The sequence below is a fragment of the Astyanax mexicanus genome, chromosome 2 (assembly GCF_023375975.1).
Source record: "Astyanax mexicanus isolate ESR-SI-001 chromosome 2, AstMex3_surface, whole genome shotgun sequence".
In the NCBI taxonomy this organism is placed as follows: Eukaryota; Metazoa; Chordata; class Actinopteri; order Characiformes; family Acestrorhamphidae; genus Astyanax; species Astyanax mexicanus.
The window spans coordinates 5,684,874-5,710,773 of record NC_064409.1 but is presented as its reverse complement, the minus strand read 5'-3'; the positions used below and the strand labels follow the sequence as shown (position 1 = coordinate 5,710,773).

General features: G+C 35.2%; 1 protein-coding gene across 2 annotated transcripts in view; it reads left to right on the top strand.

Moving 5' to 3' along the window:
• The window catches only part of ttll12 (tubulin tyrosine ligase-like family, member 12), a 36,563-nt gene extending 20,767 nt beyond the window's left edge, over window positions 1-15,796 (top strand). Inside the window, exons 8-14 of one of the 2 annotated variants that reach the window (XM_049473135.1) lie at window positions 1,176-1,370; window positions 4,570-4,681; window positions 6,766-6,917; window positions 8,231-8,312; window positions 11,611-11,679; window positions 12,811-12,949; window positions 15,563-15,796. In XM_049473135.1, coding sequence (XP_049329092.1) covers window positions 1,176-1,370; window positions 4,570-4,681; window positions 6,766-6,917; window positions 8,231-8,312; window positions 11,611-11,679; window positions 12,811-12,949; window positions 15,563-15,714 — 901 coding nt within the window. In that variant the 3' untranslated portion in view covers window positions 15,715-15,796. Of the gene's footprint in view, window positions 1-1,175; window positions 1,371-4,518; window positions 4,682-6,765; window positions 6,918-8,230; window positions 8,313-11,610; window positions 11,680-12,810; window positions 12,950-15,562 lie in introns of both variants that reach the window. The other variant, XM_049473128.1, reaches the window with a different exon arrangement.
• Window positions 15,797-25,900: the final 10,104 nt, after the last annotated feature.

The window sequence follows — 25,900 nt, the reverse complement described above, 5'->3', positions numbered from 1 at the left end:
AGTAACGAATACTATACTACTGTACTTAAGTACTAAAATGCTGTATCTGTATCTACTGGAGTTTTTTTTTCCTTCACTACCGTACTACTTAATTACTATAATGCTGTATCTTTATCTACTGGAGTATTATTTTTTATTTCGCTACTGTACTTAAGTACTAAAATACTGTATCTGTATCTACTAGAGTATTATTTTTATTCCACTACTGTACTATTTTCCATAAGTTTAATTATTTTACTCCAATACATTTTTTACTTGTGACAATTATACAAATCTTAGGAATCATTCTAAACCCACATTATCACTATAGTCAGGGGATCAATCTAATCTTATAAGAAGATCTCGCTGCTCCCGTTCTACCTCTAGCTCTGCTAACTTTCCACTGCTTTCTGTAATAAATACACTAATAACACAGTACTGTACTTTAATCTAAGTACTTCACCACTACATTTAATATAAGTACAAAATTGTTGAATACTTCAGTACTTCTATTTAGGTATGGAGTCACAGGGGTCTGATTGTCTTGTTGTGGAGTAACAAGACAATGACTCTATTTCATTTAGCAGTTAATACACTTTCCATTTGCCACTTTTAAAGGAGAACTCTGGTGTAAAATTGACTTTTGGGTGTAATAAAACATGATAAAGAGTACTTACCTTTGTAGAATGGCACACCTCCGCTCTCCCACAGCTTTAAGAGATCCTGTCATTTTTTTTGCAGTTTCTCCAAACATGCTTTAGAATGGGTGATATGGGGCATATTTTTTCCCCTGCAGTTAAATTGTTTTTACACCGTTATTCAGGCTCAAACGAGCTCCACAATTTATTGTTAGAATCTGAAGAGCTCTGCCTATTAAAAAACACTTTTTACAACCCATAGCGTAGCTTAATATCCGGGCACCGCTATCTTTACCTTTATCTTAAGATGGAGGGATCTCTGGATTATACCAATGAGCTACTTTGAAACTGGATAAAAATACTGAATCTTAGAAAGCTGCGAGAGAACAGAGCTGTGCTATTCAACAAAGGTTAGTACTTTATCATGTTTAGTACTCTTTATCATGTTTTATCATGTTTTATTACACTCAAAGTCAGTTTTACACTGGAGTTCTCCTTTAATCCCGTTTTAATATGTTGGCCAGCCTGTCATTAACCAACTTTTTCATCTGCCAGCAGAAAGCTGAGTGAGGAGCGACCTCATGTCCTGCTGAACCAATTCCCCTGTGAGACGGTTTTGACTACAAAGGACTGTTTATCAGCGGTGGCGTGGAGAGCCGGTCAAGGACAGGGAGCAGCGTGGCTCCCCAGAACATTTAACCTCCAGACTGAGCTGCCTCAGTTCATCAGACACTACAAACAGCGGCAGGAGAGGTGAGCTGTCTGCGTTTATTACTGATACAAACACTGACACTGATAGGAAATAGCTGAGCGTTTAAGTGCCCAGAAGAAGGGCGGTATAAAAGCTATACAAAGCTTTTTTTACAGCGTTGCGCAGGACTTAACTGGGAAATAAATTCAACATTGGACTTTTTCCTAGACCGACCCACTACAGTCACAGCTTAAAACATCTACAGTACCTCCCCATCAACCCCATGTTTACAGCTCTGGAAAAAAAATAAGAGAGCTCTTCAGTTTCGAAATCAGTTTCTCTGATTTCGCTATTTATAGGTTTATGTTTGAGTAAAATAAACATTGTTGTTTTATTCTATAAACTACAGACAACATTTCTCCCAAATTCCAACTGAAAATATTGTCATTAAACTAAAATTAAAATTAAAATTAAAATACCCTATATAAACTGGAGAATATATATATATATATATATATATATATATATATATATATATATATATATGTTGTGAGGGAAAATCAACATTTACTTCATGTATTACACTATATTCTTGTATTTTATCATTGAGTGTTATGTGAATTTATATTCTCTGCTTCTGTGATAAGGCTAAAAGAGAACCCAGGTTTTGCCTGGAGATAAGCGGGTCATAGCAAATGGAGTTTTCTGATTTATGAATTATTCTTGACTTTTGCTTATACGTGCGTTTTCGGTTCCTCTTTTCAAGAGAACATCTGTTCAGCATCCTTCCTCCTCTGTGTCCCAATCTTTTGTTCCAAAACAAGTCACGGGGAAGATTACCTCATGCAATGCACGGGGATTGTATAAAAACGCCCGCCGAGACAGATCGGGGGCTCTCCGATTTTTCTGACTACCTCATCTGCTATTGCTTGCTTGCTGTATTTTTCCTTTTGCAACTTTAAAATAAAAAACTTCTCTTTTGGCATCCCGGGTCTTTGACTGTCATTCGTCGATTTCCACGACAATGTATATAAATATACATATATATATATATATACAGTTAAGGACGATATTATTAGCCCCCCTATGAAATTTTAAGTCTCCTCAAGATTCTGGCAAGATCCTTTTTAGCAGAGCAAGGCAGTTCTAACAGAGCATTTCTGAACATACAATTTTTCATTAGAAGGACCAAAATATTTATATTTGTGCACCAAAATATTATTATGTAAGAATAAGCTAAAATGACCAGGGACGTTATTATTAGCCCCCTTTAAGAAATTAACATTTATTAAGTCATCACACAAGCCACTTTTGTGCAGTGATGTGCTTTACCTTCTCAGGTGATGTGCATAAAGGTGATCAGGTGAAACAGATGATTGCACTCAATTAATTTAAGTTAATTAACTCATTTAAGTTAAAACATGGTATAAAAGCCTCATTATGGAGCTGGCAGTTGAGGAAGCAACATGCCAAAAACAAAGGAAATCAGTTTGGACCTGAGAAAAAGAATTACTGATGCACACAAAGCAGGAGAGGCATATACAAAGATATCAAAGCGTTTCCAAGTGTCAAGAACTGGAGTGAGAGGCATCATTCAGAGATTCAAAGACAGCAACACAGTGCAGAACAAGCCTGGCAGAGGTAGAAAGAGAAAGATTTCAGAGAGACTGGAAAGAATACTAGTGAGAAATGTGTCTAGAGACCCCAGATTAACTTCCAAGGCACTGGCAAATGACTTGGCCACATCAGGAATCATAGTCTCTAAGAAGACCATCACTAGAGCTCTGTACAGGAATGACCTGCGAGCGTGCAGACCAAGAAAAACTCCACTTTTGAGGAAGAGGCACCTTCAAGCAAGACTTAAGTATGCTCGGGACAACCTGGAGAAAAATTATTCATACTGGAAGCGTGTCTTATGGTCTGATGAGACTAAACTAGAGCTCTTTGGCCACAGGGACACTGCTTATGTTTGGAGAAAAAAAGGACAGGCATTCAACCCAAAGAACACCATCCCCACAGTGAAGCATGGTGGTGGGAGTATTATGCTATGGGGATGCTTCAGTGCATCTGGAACTGGAAATCTTGTCAAGGTGGATGGAATCATGAATAAAGAAAAATATGTGACTATTTTGAAAGAGAACCTTAAGCAGTCAGCTGTGAAACTGGGTCTGAGACGTCACTTCATTTTCCAACGTGACAATGATCCTAAACACACATCCCTCCTGGTGAAGAACTATCTCCAGATGACCAAAGTGAATGTCATTGAATGGCCTGCACAAAGCCCTGACTTAAATCCAATAGAAAATCTGTGGGGTGACCTAAAGAAAAATGTCCATGCAAGACAACCATCGAATCTAGAGGAACTTGAGAGATTTGCTAAAGAACAATGGGCCAGGATTCCTCAAATGAAGTGTGAGAGAAACGTCTACAGGCAGTAATCCAGCAAAAAGGATACACAATTAACTATTAGGATGTGGGGGGCTAATAATTTTGACCCTGATAGTTTTTCTGTTTTGTGTAATATCTTCATTTCTGAGTGGAATATAATATAGTGTAAGCATCCAAAATAAAACTACGATGTCTAAAAAAGCTGTGTTTAGTTTATTTTGCTCTGGTTAATATCACTTGGAAAATCCTTAGAAAACAAGGACTATTTTGTAAGGGGGCTAATAATATCGTCCTCAACTGTATATATATATATATATATATATATATATATATATATACTTAAGCTTTTATAATGGTGGCTGATAATGTGTGTGATAATGCATATTTTTTTATGAATCGCTGGGCTTATTTATTTATTTGTGGGACCGCGTCTTTGCCTGCGCTGCCTATTGGAGACATGGCTTAGCGTTTCTGCACTGTGCCTTTATGGGATCCAGCGCCTTCCAGTGGTATTTAATGATATCGCATTTGATTTGTATTTGGTTTGTAAGTGCTGCATCGTTGCTAGGTTGTCTGTATGTGGCGGAGTAATACATGGAGAGCTTCAGTTACAGTGCATTACCGGCTGATAATGCCACTCATAAAACGCCTCCCAGCCAATCACATTGCAGGGTCGGAGGTACTGTGGTATAATATTGTATATAGAATATATTTATTAAGTACTGTCGCACAATCATAAATATGTCTTATTTATTCACAAATACCCCCATGTATCAGTGTTTCCTGTAGATATATTCACTTTGTACTCAGCTTGTTTGTTAGTCTCTGTTCTCAGACAGGAAATTGTAAATGTCAGAAAATGTCGGTTTGCAGAGGAGAAGATAACCACTGGATCTGTAAGCCCTGGAACCTGGCCAGGGGGTTGGACACACACATCACAGACAACCTGGACTACATTATTCGACAAAGAGAGAGCACTCCGAAGGTACATACACATTTATACACACTGTTGTAGAAATGAGAATGAACCGTGGGTCCGCACCCACCTCTCGCCTGGGGTACAACTCCCCTACGTGTTCGTTAAATGGAGAGTCAAGACAGGTGGAGTGAAGTTGAAAAGCAAGCCAAGTATTTATTACAAAGGACTGGATCCAGGAGAACATACAAAGTACGGTCATCAACCGTCCCAGCATACGCTCTGACCCCCCTGTTGATCTGACTCCATGTATATACCCAAAATGACGTGAAATCGGCCGATGAGGCGTTGCTAAAATCATCTCATGTCAGCATGCATGGTGTTACGTGTTAGTGCTCAAGATTTCACTGTCTGACTGGACCGCTGGTATTTGGCCTTGGCTGTGTTCAGCCAGACAGTAGATATTGTTTCAGTAATTAGACAGTGTTGCACTCCCATGCGCGCATGTCCTCCTTAATTTGACAGGTGAAGGACTTTACGTGCACAGAGAGAGAAAGACCGTATTGTTTGTCCAAAAGTCTCCTTTGTATTAAGTCAGGTCATGCAGAATGCACTATCTGATGATTTGTAGCTGTTAGTTAGAAAACATGCAATCACATAATGAGTTTCAGTGAGGTGTTAGTGGCGCGTGATCCGTCCGCCATACAATAGGTCTATACGTTAGTAAACCCCTTATGTATCATGTGGGTTAGTTTGTCAGACTAAGGTCTGTGTTAGTCACATGCTCGTACAAAACAATGTTTCACTATGTACGTGAGGAATATATGGTGGTTAATGGTTAGTCTTCTATATAAATGTGTGTAAGATATACTGTGAGTAATAAAATGATCAAATATGGTGTGAGTATTGGTTAACGCATATAAAATACAAGGTTTCACAGATGATTATGTAATTTTAGATACCAAGATAAGTAATCATGATTGTGAGATACTTGTCAATATACTCAAGGTAAAACAAGGTTTCTTCGTAAGTTTTCCCACAACACTTATAAACATTATTGTAGAAGATTCTTTTTTTATCTTTTAAAACACAAGGATGCTAAGACCATTTAAGAAGCATGTGGATGCTATCTATCTCCAGTTCTGAAAAATCTAAGTCACAACTTCCCTCTCCAAAGAGACACATGTTGAAAATAAATTTGAAATTATTATGCAGCCAGGAGCATCTCCTTGAAAAGCTTCCCGATGTAAGGTATTCGTGGGTGCACTGTAATCATGGGTGTGTTTTGTTTGTTACACAAAATAAACCAAAACCCAAAAAAAAGCCAGGCTTTCTTTTACTTTGGCGGTTTGCTATTTTTACAGTGCAGTGCTTCTGCACTTCTCAGCAGAATTTTTAAAACATTTTACGTTTTAAATGTCAGGGCCTTCAGAATGCTTCCAATGAAATGTGAAGCTACTTTGAGCTTGTTGTTAATGATGTAAAAATAGAGATTTTTTTGCATGGGCAACACACACACACATGCCCCTATTTACTATCATTGTAATGATGCCTGTCAGGAGCATCGGCTAAAATTGATGTTATTTAAAGTCAAGTCAAGTCAAATTTATGTCTAAAGCACATTTAAAAACCACAAGGGCCAACCAAAGTGCTGTACAATACAGACAGAAATATGAACAATAACATGTATAAGACTAAACAACAATAAGATAAAAGATAAGTAAATAAAAGCAGCATCCGCAAACAAGATTTAGATTAACCCCGGACATACAGATAAATCATTTGAACTTACTAAAAACATTGAAAGGCCTGAGAATACAAGTAGGTTTTTAGATTAGACTTAAAAACCGTAATGGTGGGAGATGCTTTAATAAAAAAAGGCAGACTATTCCAAAGTTTGGGTGCTGCAACGGAAAAAGCTGGGAGTGAACAGAGGTGAGCTATATGATAATATTTTGTACTCATTATCAAGTTTTACTATACCCTAAGTCTATTTCACACAGGAGTTCTCCTTTAAGGAATGGTAAAATCCCATTATAAAGATCTGATGTAATTTGCCTGGTATGTGTCCTCTATTTTCTGCTTGAATTTTCTTGCATGTTATTATTGATGCTCACAGTTATGCTCCCTCTTTTCCTGTGTGTGTGTTATAGGTGGTCTGTAAATATCTGGAGGACCCCGTGTTGTTTGATCGAGAGGAGGTCGGGCTGGTGAAATTCGATATCCGCTATATGGTGATGCTGAGGTCCGTGCAGCCTCTGCAGCTCTACGCTTATAATGTCTTCTGGCTCCGCTTTGCAAATAGGTTAGTCATGCTATCTCTCCCTCCTTCTCTCTCACACTCACACACACACAGACTTGTCTTTTTTGAGTGGAAACACTTGTTGACCAGTAAATCAAAAGTGGCAGGAAGTATTACTGCAGGGTTATTCAGTTCCTCCCATTTTAAGGCCTGAAATCCAGCACAGCTCCTTTTACAGGAGTTGCGTCCTTGAAATTAGTTTTTTTGCAGGGTTGGATGTCTGCTACGTCTCAAGTAAGCCCAGTTATTAAAGGAGAACTACGGTGTAAAATTGACTTTTGGTGTAGTAAAACATAATAAAGAAAATTTTAGTTTTCAGTTTAGAATGGGTTTTAATGGGGCATATTTTGCCTCTGCAGATAAATCACTTTTTACACCATTACACTAATTGATAGAATCCAGAGAGCCCTGACATTTAAAAAGCACCTACTCTCACTGGAACCAATCCAAATAGTAAATATGTATTTGTGTATGTTCTTGTAATTATGTTTATTGAGTAACTACATATTAATATTATTATTATTATTATTATTTGTTTATTTAATTTAATTTTTTTATTTATTTATTTTTCTCAATTTTTTTTCTGTGTTTCTCTTATGATTTCCTTGGAGGGAAAGTACTTTGACCAAGCCCCTTTTAGGCTATTTTTTACTTTCCCTGCACATTCATCTTGTTTGTTTGTTTGTTCATTTGATTACTTGATGTTACATTCTATTTGTGCAAATAAAAAAATAAAAATAAAATAAAATGTAAAAGAATGGGAGACACTATATGTACAATACACAAATACTGTAGACATACGTGAGACAGAAGACATTAGTGCAATAGTTCAATAGTGATGGGGGGGTTAAGATGGAATGACAGTACAAGTATAAACAGAACCCGAATAAAACAGTAGTGCAAATATGATACAATAATAGCTTAAAGCTGGCAAATGGAATGAGTGCGTAAAGTTCTTAAAGTTCACAGTTTTATGGGGAGTTAAGGTGAGTAATGCAGTGCGAGTGTAGCAGTAGTGCAGGTATGGGGTGTGTACTGCATGTCCGTTTTGAAAAGTTCCAGTACTGTGTGTAAAAATATGCGCCTTATAATCCAGTTCGCCTTATGTATGAAAATAGACCAGAAAATAGATGTTTTCTGATAGTTGCCCCTTATAATTCAGTGTGTCTTACTGTGCGAAAAATACTAAATAATACTGTAAATGCTGTGTGCAATAAGAAGTGCAGTTTTAATTAGCAGAATTAGCGTGTTTAGTGTCTTTCTTGTGCCACTTCGCCCCACTCTGACTCATCAAGTCTGTCTGTGCCGTGCTTCAGGCCTTTCTCGCTGGATCATTTTGATGATTACCAAAAGCACTACACTGTGATGAACTACGCTGAAGGTGTTCAGCTGAAACAGGTGAGTGTGTTAATCCACAGTTTAGTAGTTTTTTCTAAATGATTATGAAATGTGTGGATGCTCAAGATCTCAAGTTCTGAAAAGGACAAAGTCACAACTTCACAATACAGAAAAAAAAATCATATGTACAGCTTTGGAAAAAATGTAAACCACTCCAGTTTCTGAATCAGTTTTTCTGATTTTGCTATTTATAGGTTTATGTTTGAGTAAAATGAACATTGTTGTTTTATTCTATAAACTACAGACAACATTTCTCCCAAATTTCCCAAAAAAGTATTGTCATTTAGAGCTGTGGGGGAAAATCAACATTTACTTCATGTATTCATATTCAATTACACTGATTATTCCTGTTAATCATTCAATCAGTATTATTACTCCCTGTAACAGAGTTACACTATATTCTTGTATTTTATCATTGAGTGTTATGTGAACTTATATTCTCTGCTCCTGTGACAAGGCTATTCATTCAGACTTCAGGGCAAAGAAAAGAAAACCGAGGTCTGCCTGGAGACGAGCTTGTCATAGCAAATGGAGTTTTCTGATTTGTGAATTATTCTTGACTTTTGCTCTCCTAAAAGCTCATCATCTTTTATACGTGCATTTTCTGTTCCTCTTTTTAAGAGAACAAGACATCCAGTGTTGTTCAGCATCCTTCCTCCTCTGTGTCCCAATCTTTTATTCCATGTATGTTAGTGACTGGTTCCAAAACAAGTCACGGTGAGATTACTATAGAGTCAAATTGGGGTCTTTAATGCTGACGAGAAAATAAAACTGTCACGAAAAAAATCTCCACGAATTGCAAAAAAAATCTAATTTTGCAAACAAAGAAGAGAACATAAGTTACCTTTTTTCAATTGTAATATTTTTTTTAGAATTAATCTTTTGCAAAAACACTTTTTCTTTGCGTTTTGCACTTTGCGTTCCTTTTTTCTCTTTGCAATACTTTCCCTCCTTTGCGTTCCTCCGTTTTGTTTGCGAGTCTGTTTTGACCCCTTTTTGACGTGGGGGCGTGGGGAGAGGAGAGGGGCGTGGCTATGGAGGAACGCGTCATCAGCTGGAGCCTCTGCTCAGCCTAGACGCTAACCAGGCTGAACAACAGCTATTTAACAGTTATAATTCATAAGTTAATTCTAATCATTTATTTTACATATACCTAACTACTGAATTGTATAATATTGTTGTTTTCAGTTAAATTAAGCAAAACGCTGAATTTTAGCTTCTTTTTTATCCAGCGTTCTTGCTGCAGTTACACGCGGCCGCCTGTAGATGGTGGATTTTAACAGTGAAAAACGCCATTAAAACACAACGCTGCAAAAACTAAATCTAAATAAAAAGAAAACACAGAACGTTTAATTTGGACTTCAAAATAATATAGATAAAATAAGATAATAAAACCGAACATAGCATAAAAAATAATGTATTAATCTCCCTGTGGAAATTAGTCTGTTCCAGGAACTTTTATACAGATACACACAAACACATGACAGAAAAATAAAAAAGAGGAGACTGTGAGATAAGGTTAGACACACATGTGCAGTGTGCCCATATGAAGTTATCCTAAAAGCAAAAATATATTAATTATTAAAATAATAATAGAAAACAGGAAAACATTTAAATGTCAGATGTAAGATACAGTACCTCACACTAAAGAGCAAATATTACTTTTGATATTTTGTATAATCACACTGTAAATTGAACATTAATATTCTTTTTTGTTATGTTCTGTTTTATTATTTTATTTTATCTATATTACATTGAAGTTTAAATAAACTTGGAGGTCTTTCTGTGTTTTACTCTGTTTACAGAGTATATGGTTCCATCAAGAAAATAGTAAGTTTCCCGGCCGTGGTACAAATTAAACGTTCTGGGTTTTTCCTTTTTATTTAGTTTTTGCAGCGTTGTGTTTTAATGGCGTTTTTCACTGTTAAAATCCACCATCTACAGGCGGCCGCGTGTAACTGCAGCAAGAACGCTGGATAAAAAAGAAGCTAAAATTCAGCGTTTTGCTTAATTTAACTGAAAACAACAATATTATATAATTCAGTAGTTAGGTATATGTAAAATAAATGATTAGAATTAACTTATGAATTATAACTGTTAAATAGCTGTTGTTCAGCCTGGTTAGCGTCTAGGCTGAGCAGAGGCTCCAGCTGATGATGCGTTCCTCCATAGCCACGCCCCTCTCCTCTCCCCACGCCCCCACGTCAAAAAGGGGTCAAAATAGACTCGCAAACAAAACGGAGGAACGCAAGGGAGGGAAAGTATTGCAAAGAGAAAAAAGGAACGCAAAGTGCAAAACGCAAAGAAAAAGTGTTTTTGCAAAAGATTAATTCTAAAAAAAATATTACAATTGAAAAAAGGTAACTTATGTTCTCTTCTTTGTTTGCAAAATTAGATTTTTTTTGCAATTCGTGGAGATTTTTTTTGTGACAGTTTTATTTTCTCGTCAGCATTAAAGACCCCAATTTGACTCCATAGATTACCTCATGCATGCACGGGTGACATGTATAAAAACGCCCGGCCGAGACAGATTGGGGGGCTCCAATTTTTCTGACTACTTCATCTTTATTGCCTGCTTGCTGTTTTTTTTCTTTTGCAACTTTTAAATAAAGAACTTCTCTTTTTGGCATCTCTGGGTCTTTGACTGTCATTTGTCGATTTCCACGACAGAGCATTTATTTGCAGAAAATGAGAAATGGCTGAAATAGCAAAAAAAGATGCAGAGCTTTCAGACCTCAAATAATGCAAAGAAAACAAGTTCATATTCATAAAATTTTAAGAGTTCAGAAATCAATATTTGGTGGTATAACCCTGTTTTTTAATCACAGTTTTTATGAATCTTGGCATCATGTTCTCCTCCACCAGTCTTACACACTGCTTTTGGATAACTTTATGCTGCTTTACTCCTGATGCAAAAATTTTTAAACAGTTCAGTTTGGTGGTTTGATGGCTTGTGATCATCCATCTTCCTCTTGATTATATTCCAGAGGTTTTCAAATTCGGTAAAATCAAAGAAACTCATCATTTTTAAGTGATCTCTTATTTTTTTCCAGAGCAAAATGTCCAATTATATATTTCAGTTAATAAGAATTCTTAACTTTTATCTCACCCTGTCATGTTAAAATATCATAGTTAATAAAACAATTTTACAAATACAAAATGTATCTTTAAATCAGTACAGACATTGTAATCATGAACCTTTCAGCATGTCTACAAATCAGCATGTCTCTGCATGTATTGTGTGGCACTACTTTTCCGCAGGTCTAATAGATGTATTTCTGTCTTATTTCTGTTAAAGGTTCACTATGATGAGTTTATACCCATGTTTGAAAAGCAGTATCCACAGTATCCCTGGAAACAAGTAGAGGTAAGACTTTCAGTGTTTTTATTGGTCTAACATTATCACCGTAATGATCCTGATTATTTTAACCCTCCTGTTACGGTCAAATTGACCCATTTTAAAGTTTGAAGATCTAGGAAAAATAGTTCAAAGTATTTTTTCAGTATGAAACTTCTTCTGCTTGCCTTAATTACTGTAATATAAAATATAAAAATGGTTTATCTCACATATTTGCAACCAGATCCTGCAAAAACGAAACTAAAAACTAAACAGTATTGTGTATGTAGTGGTATGTAAAACTATTGTGTTTTATATGTTGGCTCTTTAAAAGTAATAAAGTAGTGAAACATTAAAACAATGAAAAACGAGTGAATTATCCTAATTGAACGATTACCTGTTAGAAGTGAGGAACACTATTGCACTAAATATCGATAGAATAATTAAAGATGGAGTTAGTAATAAAATATTTACTCTGCTTGTTAGGATTTTTTTGGTTTCAGACATAAGACAGATTTAATCATGCACCGTGCCAAACTGACCCTAGAACACCATTGCTGTTCCTGACAAATGAACAGAACAGGAGGGTTAGGCTTAATTATTTACATTTTGTTCTAGTGAAGCTTGTAAAACTCTTTTCAAAATTTTCTTATTGTTTAAGACTGTTTAAAAAAATGTGCTCTATGTCTAGAATAACAGAAAGAACAGGAAATATTTTGTATTTACAAAACAAAATGTATAAATATACAGCACTGGAACAAAATAAGAGACCACTTAAGTTTCTGAATCATTTTTGTTTCTATTCAGTTTCTATTCAGTTTTGCAATTTATAGGTTTATGTTTGAGTAAAATGAACATTGTTGTTTTATTCTATAAACTACAGACAACATTTCTCCCAAATTCAAAATAAACATATTGTCATTTAGTGCATTTATTTGCAGAGAAATGCAAGAGAAATGGCTGGAAAAAAAAATGTTTTAAGAGTTCAGAAATCAATATTTGGTGGAATAACCCTGGTTTTTATTTACAGTTTTCATGCATCATGTTCTCCTCCACCAGTCTTACACACTGCTTTTGGATAACTTTATGCTGCTTTACTCCTGGTGCAAAAATTCAAGCAGTTCAGCTTGGCTCTAATGTCTGTGCCTCTTTTTTCTCCAGGGAGAAATCTTTAAGGCCTTTGCGGAGCTTTTTCAGGCGGCTTCATCCCGCCCTGCACCATATGGAATCTGCGCGTATCCCTCCTCAAGAGCGATATACGCCATCGACCTCATGCTGAAATGGGAGCAGACAGAAGGAGGTAAAGTGCTGCCGGTGTAGACTTAAATATACTGTAGCTTAACCTATACAAAAAACTGAGACTGGAACAGTAACTGTTCTGTAATCTGAATATACTGTGGTTGCTGAAGCTGTGATTATTCTGTGATTAACTGCGATTAATCGCACTTGTTCTTCTTAAAACGTTTTTTTCTTAAAAAGTTTTTATAGTGGATATTTAAATGAAAATTAAAGAATAAATGTAAGAAATGTAAAATTCATTTATTTATATTTATATTAGTGGTGTTAATTAAGTTACTAGTATGTACTTATATGTTTGAGGGAAGATAAAACCAATGTGGGGAACTGGAATAAAGAAAGCATGATAAATTGGATTGGAGTTTTTAAACTTTATTATAAACATTTCAGCTTGGTTTTAAGGATTTCTGAATTAGAATTTAATTATCTGAGTATAAAAGAGCGTTTTCACACCTGTAGTTGTGAAAGTTTCTATGGTCTGGATCAGTTGATGAGTTTGTTTATTTAAAGCATTTTCTCCTTCTGTTTGGTTTGGTTTGGTTTCACACATGCATATAAACCTAAACGCACCAAAATAAACACCAATAAACCATCCAAGCACCATCGTCTCCTCTGATTGGTCATATATATATATATATATATATATATATATATATATATATATATATATATATATATATATATATATATATATATCTGCAGTGTGAAGCTGCTGTTGTAGAAAAGAAAATGAAAGGTGGGTCAACAACCACCTCTCGTCCGGGGTACAACTCCGCTGCGTGTTTGTTTGATAGAGAGAGTCAGACAGGTGGAGTGAAGTTGAAAGCAAACCAAGTATTTATTACTGAATTCAGGAGAACCAATACATACAAGACAGTTAACAGCCGTCCCAGTAGAAGTTCCGACCCCCCTCTGATCTGACTCCATGTTTATACCCCAAATGACGTGAAACCTGCTGATGAGGCGTTGCTAAAATCATCTCATGTTAGCATGCGTAATTTCATGTGTTAGTGCTCAAGTTTCACAGGTCTGACCGGACCACTAGTGTTTGTCCTTGATTGTGTCCAGCCGGACAGTGTGGTATTGTTTTAAGAATTGACTGGGTCCAGTCAGACAGTGTGACATTGTTTCAGTAATTAGACAGTGCCGCCCTCCCTATGTGCGCGTGTCCTCCTCCCGCTTTGGTAGGTGAAGAACTTTGCACGCACAGAGAGAAAGGCCGCACTGTTCGTCCCGAAGTCTCCTTTGTATCAATTCAGTTCGTACAGAGTGCACTAGCTGATGATTGATGGCCGTTAGTCAGAGACATGCAGTGAACGAAATGCTTCAAGCATGAGCTATATCAGTCTCACAATAGATCTCATATGTTATATGTTAATGTGTTAGTGGCGCGTGGTTAGACCGCCATACAATAGACTCTATGTGTTAGTAAACGCCTTATGTATCGTGTGGGTTAGTTTGCCATAATAAAGTCTGTGTTAGTCACATGCCTGATCAAACAATGTTTTACTATATATGTAAAGAATATATTGTGATTATTGGTTAATCTTCTATATAAATGCGTGTAAAATACACTGTGAGTAAAAATGATCAAATGTAAGGTGAGTATTGGTTAATGCATATAAAAAACCAGGTTTCACACAATGATTATGTAATTATAGATACTAAGATAAGTAATCATAACTGAAAGATATTTGTCAATACACCCAAAGTATAATAAACAGTTACTCTTCACTGCTTTAATACAGAATGCTGAATATGTGAACAGTGAACGCTGCACACACTGCATGTGTAAACAGCATGGAGCAGCAGAGACAGTGTTTGTTCATAGCAGTATATTAGTTAGCAGCTATTATATTAGATTAAACTGCACCTAATCAGCAGTTAAACTCAATTAGAAAGGAGTGCTATAGCACACTTGCACTCTGAACTCTGAAGGGGTATTTATCTTTATCTTTATCTATTTATCTTTATCTATTTTGTATATATAAATATTCTATTTTTACCGTATTATTTATTTGATCTATATATCTATTTTAATAACAACTCTTGGGTGTAAACTGGATCGTGAGATCACAATTTCGTTCCACCTCATGTACCACATGTGATGCGAATGACAATAAAATCTCCTTGAATCCTTGAATCTTTGAATATTTGATAGCTGGGTCTGATCGAGACCAGATCACGTTCTCACCACAAGCAAACCGCTCCAGATCTAAATCTGGATGCTAAATCTTATAAAACAAGGCATATCCTATTTGAATAGGCAATCTTGAACTCTAGGGGTAGTTAAATTTGTACATGATATCTCGACTATAGAGAAAACGGAAGATGGTATTGGAATACATGATAATAGTGCTTAAAAAAAGCAAAAATATTTAAAATACTTATTTTTTATATTACTTGGCAGATAACAGACGCTAAAAGTTGGTAGGACCATGCAGCTTTCTTGCACCTTTGCAGAATATGCACAACCCACTTTTGCAAACTAGTCCTAGGGTTTTTGCTCCACATTTGTTTTTCAAGCACAAATTTAAAACAAACTTGTTTTTTGTAATTATGATGTTTGTGCATGTTAGTGAATGTTTTTCTTCTGCTTTTTTATTATTTCTCTCAGGAGAGCGTGTGATGCAGCCTCAGCTCCTGGAGGTGAACTTCAGTCCGGACTGCCACAGAGCCTGCCTCTACCACCCCAGCTTCTATGACCACATGTTCCAGACACTGTTTCTGGATCAGGCAGACCAGTGTCCGGTGACCAAAATTGTATGATTGCTCAGCATTTTAGCATGGGCTGGATTTTAGCTCTGGGCTGTTGCTTTAAAGTCTAATAAATGTGCAGTTTATAAGTGAATGCCTCTGATTCAGCTTTTTTTGGAGGGCTTAATAACAATTTCTATCTAAATTCTCGAGAGAAATACAACGGAAAATGCTAAAAAGTTACAAATGCAGAAATTCGTATATATTTCTTGACTTACAAATAGTACAAATGCAAGATATTTTATGTTTATTATGTAGTTATACCATCTCACAATGGAAAATGCTGTAGATGCATAGGGCTGCAACGATTAGTTGATATAATCGACAATGTCGATTATTAAATTCAACTCAGGTTGTGTCTCCAAAAGTGCCCAAACACAACAGATTATATTTTTACTTACTAAATATCAGTACTTTCCACATTTAAACAACCTTTTAAATCTCAAGTTCCGCTGTTTTTATTGTTTTTAGAGATGGCGAACATGGCAGAAATAATCGTTGAATAATCTAAAAAATAATCGTCAGATTATTCGACTACCAAAATAATCATTAGTTGCAGCCTTAATAGATGCAGTCTCGTTTATTTAAATGAGACAACTTTAAGATCACAACTTCCTTTGTCTTTATTCTCCTCAGAGAGCTTTCTAAATGAGGGTAAACTGCAGTTTATACAGCCTCAATATATAATGCTGACATTGTACAGAGAAGAACAAAGAGAGGTCATTGATGGAGAGGTCCAAAGGGCTCTTAAAGGGGGGGGGGGGGGGTGGGGGGGGGTAATACACAGACGTTTTAGGAAGGATACACCATGGTCCTGTCAAACCATCGAGAGGAGCATCCATCATGTGATAATAACCCCTTCATACAGCTACATTAACTGCAGTGTTTCTCCATGCAAAATTAGTAGGAGTTAATTTACTCCTTATATGGTAAATGGGTATTCACTTATACAGTCATCCATTAGTCAATTTAGAGAGATAAAGGTAAAAGAAAGGTAAAATTAGTCATTTAATTCATTAATTGTTAGTCATAAGGAGGAAAGAGAAGACCAAAAAATATGGATATAACAGTATAACAGAATTTTACAGCGAGAACAACAGTGGCTTGCAAAAGTAATGAAACCTGTGGGGCCCTAAATTAGGATATTAGAGATCAATATGTGCTATAAATTTATATATTAGAATATCGGGCCATAAAGGAGTAGGAAGCCCAGGCTTCCCTTTAAGGGAGGCCTAAGAGTCGTCGAATAACGAACGACAAACCCCCTGAATTTTTCCAAATTTTGTCACTTTATAACCACAAACTTGGAAAAAAAAATGTATTTTATTGAGATTTAAAGTGATAGACAAACATTAAGTATACATAGTTTTCATTTTTTTTATCAGATAAATGACTTACAAAAGTATTCAGCCAATAAGTATATTATTACTTAGTAGAGACACCATTCGCTGCAATTACAGCTGTAGGTATTTTGAGGTTTGTCTGAGATTTTTGCTCATTCTTCTTTACAAAACAGCTCAAGTTCAGCCAGGTTAGATGGGACCAGCAGTTTTCATGTCTCTCCACAGATCATTCTAGCACATGAATATTCTTTGATCTAAACCTTAAACCATTCCACTGTAGCTCCGGCTGTATGTTTAGGGTCATTGTCTTGCTGGAAGGTGAATCTCCGTCCCAGCCTCAAGTCTTTTGCAGCCTCCAACAGGTTTTCTTCAAGGATTGTAGAAATCTATATTTACTGTATCTCCATTGATCTTTCATCCATCAACTCTGACCAGCTTCCCAACTCTGTCCCTGCTGAAGAAAAGCATCCACACAGCATGATGCTGCCACCACCATGTTTCACAGTGGGGTGTGATGTAGGGGTGGGCGATATGGCTCTAAAATAATATCACGATATTTCAGGGTATTTTTGCGATAACAATAAACTTGACGATATAGGAAAACAGAAAAATAATTCATTAATTTCAGGAATATAGTGTAATAGTATAACAGTATAATCATAATGTGGCAAAATAAATAATATAGCATAAAATAATATAATGCAGCAAATAATATTGCAGAATATTTTCATGCATATAAACTGCAAACAAAAACAATAAACTAAAACAATTATACAATAAATACACTTATGGCTTCACAGTAAATAATGGACTGCTTTTAAGAAAAACCATCCCTATTATCACAGTATAGATTTTTGAAATCATGATATTTCTGTGTCACGATATATTGTATACGATATAATATTGTCCACCCCTAGTGTGATGGTGTGTTCAGGGTGATGAGCAGTGTTACTTTTATAGTCCCCATTGTGGAAGATTGGCTTTAAGATAACAAGCTTAGCTTAAAATAATCATGCTAGCCAAAGCCTTAACCTATAATTAAAACACATAGTACACAAATATATCTATGAAAGCTATAAATCTATATTCTACTAATCATTAATCACTGAATCACGTATTCACTAATCCACACGTACACATTCTATACTTGATTAAATGAATCAAGTATGCCTCTCATATTAAGCAGCAATGACCTGTGTCCCAACCGACCCAAGAGATCTTTGAATGGGTCAACTGAGAAAACACACTTCCACTTGTTATGCTACAGATCCTGAGGTTACAGAGGTTAGCAGACTAAAGAGTTCCTCTTTTACTCCTACGCTCTAGGGACAGGTTAAGCAGGGGACGGCTGGATTGAGGCCAATGAATGAAGTACATTTTGTAACCTTGCATTAAAAGATTGCGTCTACAAAATTATACATACAGCTTCAAGCTTTGTTAGAGATATACTAACTAACTAATCTTACTGTAGATGTAGCAGAACTATTATCAATAAGAGAGTATGAACTGAACTGCTGTAAGAGTATGAACTGAACTGCTGTAAATGTAGGAAAATATGATCAGAGAGGAAGTGTGCCTTGTTGAACTCAAGACCTGTCACAAAAGGGAAATGAATCTTCCCCTTGTCACCGTTGGCAGGGGAAGTTAGCAACCCACGATTTCTCAGAGGACCTACTGGACAAAGGTCAAATCAATACATCTTCGAAGAAGGTCTAAAAACTGAAGTGTTATGCATAACTATACCATATTTGGAAGAATAAGCATAAAAACGAGAACTATTACTCATTCATGCCTAGCAACCACCTAGCAACCTAGATACGTCAGAGAAGGGTATAAAGGATGGAGTCAGAAAATGCCGAGGTAGAAGAACTTGGGGCGACGATGCGTGCCTGTAATGTTCTTCCCAGATCTGAAATAAATCATACTTGTTCACTCTCAATCTCCGTGTCGACTGAATTCCTTGGATCAACAAACATGCAACACAAAAGCTAACATAGCTTTTCTACACCATATAGCGCTTTGTATTTAGCCCAAAAAGTTCAACTGCAAAAAGCACTTCATACGTCTTTCTTTTAACAATGAATTTCTTCTTGACCCTTTATTATGTTATTAATATTATGATGGTTGTCCTGTATACAAAGTGGTAGTTTTTATTCTTATAAAGTTTCCAGTCCTTTGGAGAAAGAAAAGACCATTACTAGTTCAAATCACAATAATATTTAACCAGTGAAACGCAGCAGTTTATAATTTTATATGATGATTGTAAACACATTATAGCAAAATATAGAGCTGCCAAAACCCTTGTTCCATATAAATAGTTCATTTTATGTGTCTAAAAATAAATAAATAAAATAGAAAATCTGAAAAGCGCCTAAAAAATTTCCTGGTTTTTACCATATTTTGGCCATTACATGTTCAATTGAATTGTGAAAGTGTCTTAAATGAATTGTGTAAAGGCTTCTAAGTAATATTAATTCATAGAATTGACTCTGAATTATTTAATATTAGAGTGATAAGCCTTCAAATTTGAGGATGTAATTTTAGGCGGAAAATGGTAAAAATAGGCTTGGAGCTTAAGAGGTTAAAGAAAATTTATTACAGAAAAGACTAATTAGTACAAAAAAACAGCATTGTGGGAGAGCGTTGTCGCTGATCTGATCCTGAGCTCACTGACTTGAATTTTGAAAGTCTCGCCTTATATACTCAAAAACATCTCACATCTGGAAATACTTAACATGAGCTCATATGGCGCACTTACATAGAATACACACAGGTCGTCTGTCTCTATGTGTGTGAGGGGGAAAAAGAGGAAAGGGTGAAAATGGGAAAAACAGAAGGAGTCCCTAGAAAATACACAAGCTGTTCTGTGTGGAATGTATATACAGAAAGGATTAAAGAATCTCCTAAAGACCTACATGGTATAGACACTGATATGGGAAATGTAACCAATTAACCTATCACCATTATAATCATTCTATTATGAGAAATGTAATCACTTCATGCATATTCATCATTTCACTAAATGTAATCATTTCCGGGACATTCCAGGATTTTGGTACATTTCCTGTCCCACCACTTAAATTTCAAATGTACATATCCAAAATATCTAAATGACTATTTTTTTGTAAAAAATGTACTTGTTATAAGACAAACTGTAAAATTTGGTGAAAAAATAAACTCCTTAGATATTATTCAAAAGACCGAATACCTTTGGACCACACATTGGGTGACCAACTCCTTTGGCAAATTTAACAATTAAAATAAGCTCTAAATAAATGACTTCCTCTTGTATATTGTTGATCTGCATCTCCTTTACTTATGAAAACAACTTCTTTGGTCTACATTGTTTTGCATGTTACAGTTTTTATGCTATTAAGTTATTTAGTCCCACAACATGCGCGCAACCCTGTTACCATAAGGAATTTTACCTGCAGAGAAAGAGTTAAAAATATTTAAATATTTGTCTACTGGCACAAAGGAAGTGACATCACAAGGACATTTTCTGCCCACATTGCAAGACCAAGAATAAGTGCTCCAAATATTTTCCAAATATGTTTTTGTCCAGGTTGTGTGTGTCACTCAGTGAACTCAACCCTGTTACTCATATTGTAAGACTAATAATGAGTAGAGTCAAAATTTACTTTATATACTTATACAAACATATTTGTCCTTGATCTTGTATACATAGTGAAGAGTTAACCGTTTATTATACCTTGGGTGTGTTGACAAATATCCTTCAATAATGATTACTTAACTTTAGCATCTACAATCACATAATCATTGTGTGAAACCTTGTATTTTATATGCATTTATATAGAAGATTAACTAATACTCACAATATATATTCTTTACACATATAGTTAAACATTGCTTGATCAGGCATGTAACTAACACAGACTCTATTATATGACAAACTAACCCACATGATACATAAGGCACACATTAACTAACACATAGGATCTATTGTATGGCGTACTAACCACGTGTTACTGACATATTAGCATATAACAAATGAAATCTATTGTGTGACTTGTTTAGCTCACGCTAAAGGCATTTTGGTCACTGCATGATCCTAACTAACGGCCATCAATCATCGACTGGTGCACTCTGTGCGAACTAAATTGATACAAAGGAGACTTCGGGATGAACAGGGCGGCCTTTCTCTCTGTGCGTGCAAAGTCCTTCACCTATCACAGCGGGAGGAGGACACGCGCACATGGGGAGGGCGGCACCGTCCAATTCCTGAAACAATGCCACACTGTCTGGCTGGACACAGTCACTAGTGGTCCGGCCAGACATGTGAAACTTGAGTACCAACACGTGAAATTATGCATATTAACATGAGCTAATCATTAGCAACGCATCATCAGCAGGTTTCACGTCCTTTGGGGTATAAACATGGAGTCAGATCAGAGGGGGGTCAGAACTTTTACTGGGACGGCTGTTAACTGTCTTGTATGTATTGGTTCTCCTGAATTCAGTATTTTGTAATAAATACTTGATTTGCTTTCAACTTCACTCCACCTGTCTGCGACTCTCTCCATCAAAACGAACACGTAGGGGAGTTGTACCCCGGATGAGGGGTGGGGGGAAACCCATCTTTCATTTTCTTTTTACAACAATTGCTAAATTTTACAGTTAACATCTGTTCCTGGGGTAAACCACAACTTAGCCTAGATTTGCTGCCCTGTTACTCGCAACCCTGTTACTGTAAATTACCAAATATATTGCATAATCTAATTTAAAAAACTGCTTTGATACCTGAGCTTGAAGAATCAAACTTTTTTATAGTCTATTACCTGTATTTAATAAATATATGACTAAAAATGATCAAATTGAAGATTACATTTTCAGAAGTGACCACCCCTGAAATGTACCAAAATCCTGGAATGTCCCTTCCACTCATTATTCATAGTGGTAACCAGTGATGTCAGTAACGCATTACTCTAATCTGACCCTTTTTTTCAGTAAAGAGTAATCTAACGCGTTACTATTTCCAATCCAGTAATCAGATTAAAGTTACTTATTTAAGTCACTGTGCGTTACTCTCTCTCTCTCTCTCCACCTCATCTCCTCCACACACACACACACACACACACACACACACACACACACACACACACCGCTCCCTTACCCATTCCCCCTCCGCTCTTCCCCAATCACACGCGTCTCGCTTTCTCCCCTGTCTCTCTCTCTCGCGCTCGGCGTGTCTTTAGTTTCCGCCCGTTTTCGTTTTCCGCCAGTTCTCGGCGCCCTATCTCTTTATTAAAGCGTTTTTTTTTTGCGGCCGCGTCCCAATTCACTAGCCAGGGCAGAGGAGAGCATTTAAAGATTTTACACCTCACGTGATTGACTGCGGTCAAGCCAGCCCCCACTTCAAAACGCTTGGTCAAACTAGCCCCCACGCTGTTTCTTAGAGCGCGCATACACTGAACATTGCGGCAAGCGTGAGAAGGAACACATTTCAAAATAAAAGTCCCCCCATTAATATCACGACATTATGCTGTGGAGTGGTATTAAAAGGAATCCACATGATATCACATGTTATGTCTGATATCACATGTCAATTTCATGCAGTCCTGGTAGTACACAAAATAAAAGCCCTGTAAATTATAACAATTATGTTAATTAAATGATAATAAGACTAATAATAATAATACTAACAATACTACTACTACTAATAATAATACTTGTATGTGTCACTCACTTAATAGCAGGGCATTATAATGTGTCATTTCAAAATAAAGGCCCTTTAAATTGAAACATTTATGTAATTTTACACAATGTTTAGACTGTTATTAAAAGAAATCTGTCTGATATCACAGTTCAATTTCAGATAGTCCTGATAGTACACTACTTGTATGTTTCACTCACTTAATATCAGAAGATTTTGATGTGTCATTTCAAAATAAAGGCCCTTTAAATTATAACATTTATGTAATTTTACACAATGTTTAGACTGTTATTAAAAGGAATCTGTCTGATATCACAGGTCAATTTCATATAGCCCTGATAGTACACTACTTGTATGTTTCACTCACTTAAAATCAGAACATTTTGATGTGTCATTTTAAAATAAAAGCCCTTTAAATTGTAACATTTATGTAATTTTACATAATGTTTAGACTGTTATTAAAAGGAATCTGTCTGATATCACAGCTCAATTTTATATAGCCCTGATAGTACACCACTTGTATGTTTCACTCACTTAAAATCAGAACATTTTGATGTGTCATTTCAAAATAAGGGCCATTTAAATTGTAACATTTATGTAATTTTACACAATATTTAGACTGTTCTTAAAATAAATCTGTCTGATATCACAGCTCAATTTTATATAGCCCTGATAGTACACCACTTGTATGTTTCACTCACTTAAAATCAGAACATTTTGATGTGTCATTTCAAAATAAGGGCCATTTAAATTGTAACATTTATGTAATTTTACACAATATTTAGACTGTTCTTAAAATAAATCTGTCTGATATCACAGTTCAATTTCATATAGTCCTGATAGTACACTACTTGTATGTGTCACTCACTTAATAACAGGACATTTTGATGTGTCATTTCAAAATAAAGGCCCTTTAAATTGTAACATTTATGTAATTTTACACAATATTTAGAATGTTATTAAAAGAAATCTGTCTGATATCACAGTTCAATTTCATATAGTCCTGATAGTACACTACTTGTATGTTTCACTCAATTACTATCAGAACATTTTGATGTGTCATTTTAAAATAAATGCCCTTTAAATTATAACATTTATGTAATTTTACACAATATTTAGACAGTTTTTAAAAGAAATCTGTCTGATATCACAGGTCAATTTCAGATAGTCCTGATAGTACACTACTTGTATGTTTCACTCAATTACTATCAGAACATTTTGATGTGTCATTTCAAAATAAGGGCCATTTAAATTGTAACATTTATGTAATTTTACACAATGTTTAGACTGTTATTAAAAGAAATCTGTCTGATATCACAGTTCAATTTCAGATAGTCCTGATAGTACACTACTTGTATGTGTCACTCACTTAAAATCAGAACATTTTGATGTGTCATTTCAAAATAAAGGCCCTTTAAATTATAACAATATTTTATTTCAACAATATTTAGACAGTTCTTAAAAGAAATCTGTCTGATATCACAGGTCAATTTCAGATAGCCCTGATAGTACACCACTTGTATGTTTCACTCACTTAAAATCAGAACATTTTGATGTGTCATTTCAAAATAAGGGCCATTTAAATTGTAACATTTATGTAATTTTACACAATGTTTAGACTGTTATTAAAAGAAATCTGTCTGATATCACAATTCAATTTCATATAGTCCTGATAGTACACTACTTGTATGTGTCACTCACTTAAAATCAGAACATTTTGATGCGTCATTTCAAAATAAAGGCCCTTTAAATTATAACAATATTTTATTTCAACAATGTTTAGACTGTTATTAAAAGGAATCTGTCTGATATCACAGCTCAATTTTATATAGCCCTGATAGTACACCACTTGTATGTTTCACTCACTTAAAATCAGAACATTTTGATGTGTCATTTCAAAATAAGGGCCATTTAAATTGTAACATTTATGTAATTTTACACAATGTTTAGACTGTTATTAAAAGAAATCTGTCTGATATCACAGGTCAATTTCATATAGTCCTGATAGTACACCAATTGTATGTTTCACTCAATTACTATCAGAACATTTTGATGTGTCATTTTAAAATAAAAGCCCTTTAAATTGTAACATTTATGTAATTTTACATAATGTTTAGACTGTTATTAAAAGAAATCTGTCTGATATCACAGCTCAATTTTATATAGCCCTGATAGTACACCACTTGTATGTTTCACTCACTTAAAATCAGAACATTTTGATGTGTCATTTCAAAATAAGGGCCATTTAAATTGTAACATTTATGTAATTTTACACAATGTTTAGACTGTTATTAAAAGAAATCTGTCTGATATCACAGTTCAATTTCATATAGTCCTGATAGTACACCAATTGTATGTTTCACTCAATTACTATCAGAACATTTTGATGTGTCATTTTAAAATAAAAGCCCTTTAAATTATAAAAATATTTTATTTCAACACAATGTTTAGACTGTTATTAAAAAAACCTGTCTGATATCACAGCTCAATTTTATATAGGCCTGATAGTACACCACTTGTATGTTTCACTCACTTAAAATCAGAACATTTTGATGTGTCATTTCAAAATAAAGGCCCTTTAAATTGTAACATTTATGTAATTTTACACAATGTTTAGACTGTTATTAAAAGAAATCTGTCTGATATCACAGTTCAATTTCAGATAGTCCTGATAGTACACTGCTTGTATGTGTCACTCACTTAAAATCAGAACATTTTGATGTGTCATTTCAAAATAAAGGCCCTTTAAATTATAACAATATTTTATTTCAACACAATGTTTAGACTGTTATTAAAAGGAATCTGTCTGATATCACAGGTCAATTTCATATAGTCCTGATAGTACACTACTTGTATGTTTCACTCACTTAAAATCAGAACATTTTGATGTGTCATTTCAAAATAAAGGCCATTTAAATTATAACATTTATGTAATTTTACACAATGTTTAGACTGTTATTAAAAGAAATCTGTCTGATATCACAGTTCAATTTCATATAGTCCTGATAGTACACTACTTGTATGTGTCACTCACTTAAAATCAGAACATTTTGATGTGTCATTTCAAAATAAAGGCCCTTTAAATTATAACAATATTTTATTTCAACACAATGTTTAGACTGTTATTAAAAGGAATCTGTCTGATATCACAGGTCAATTTCAGATAGCCCTGATAGTACAC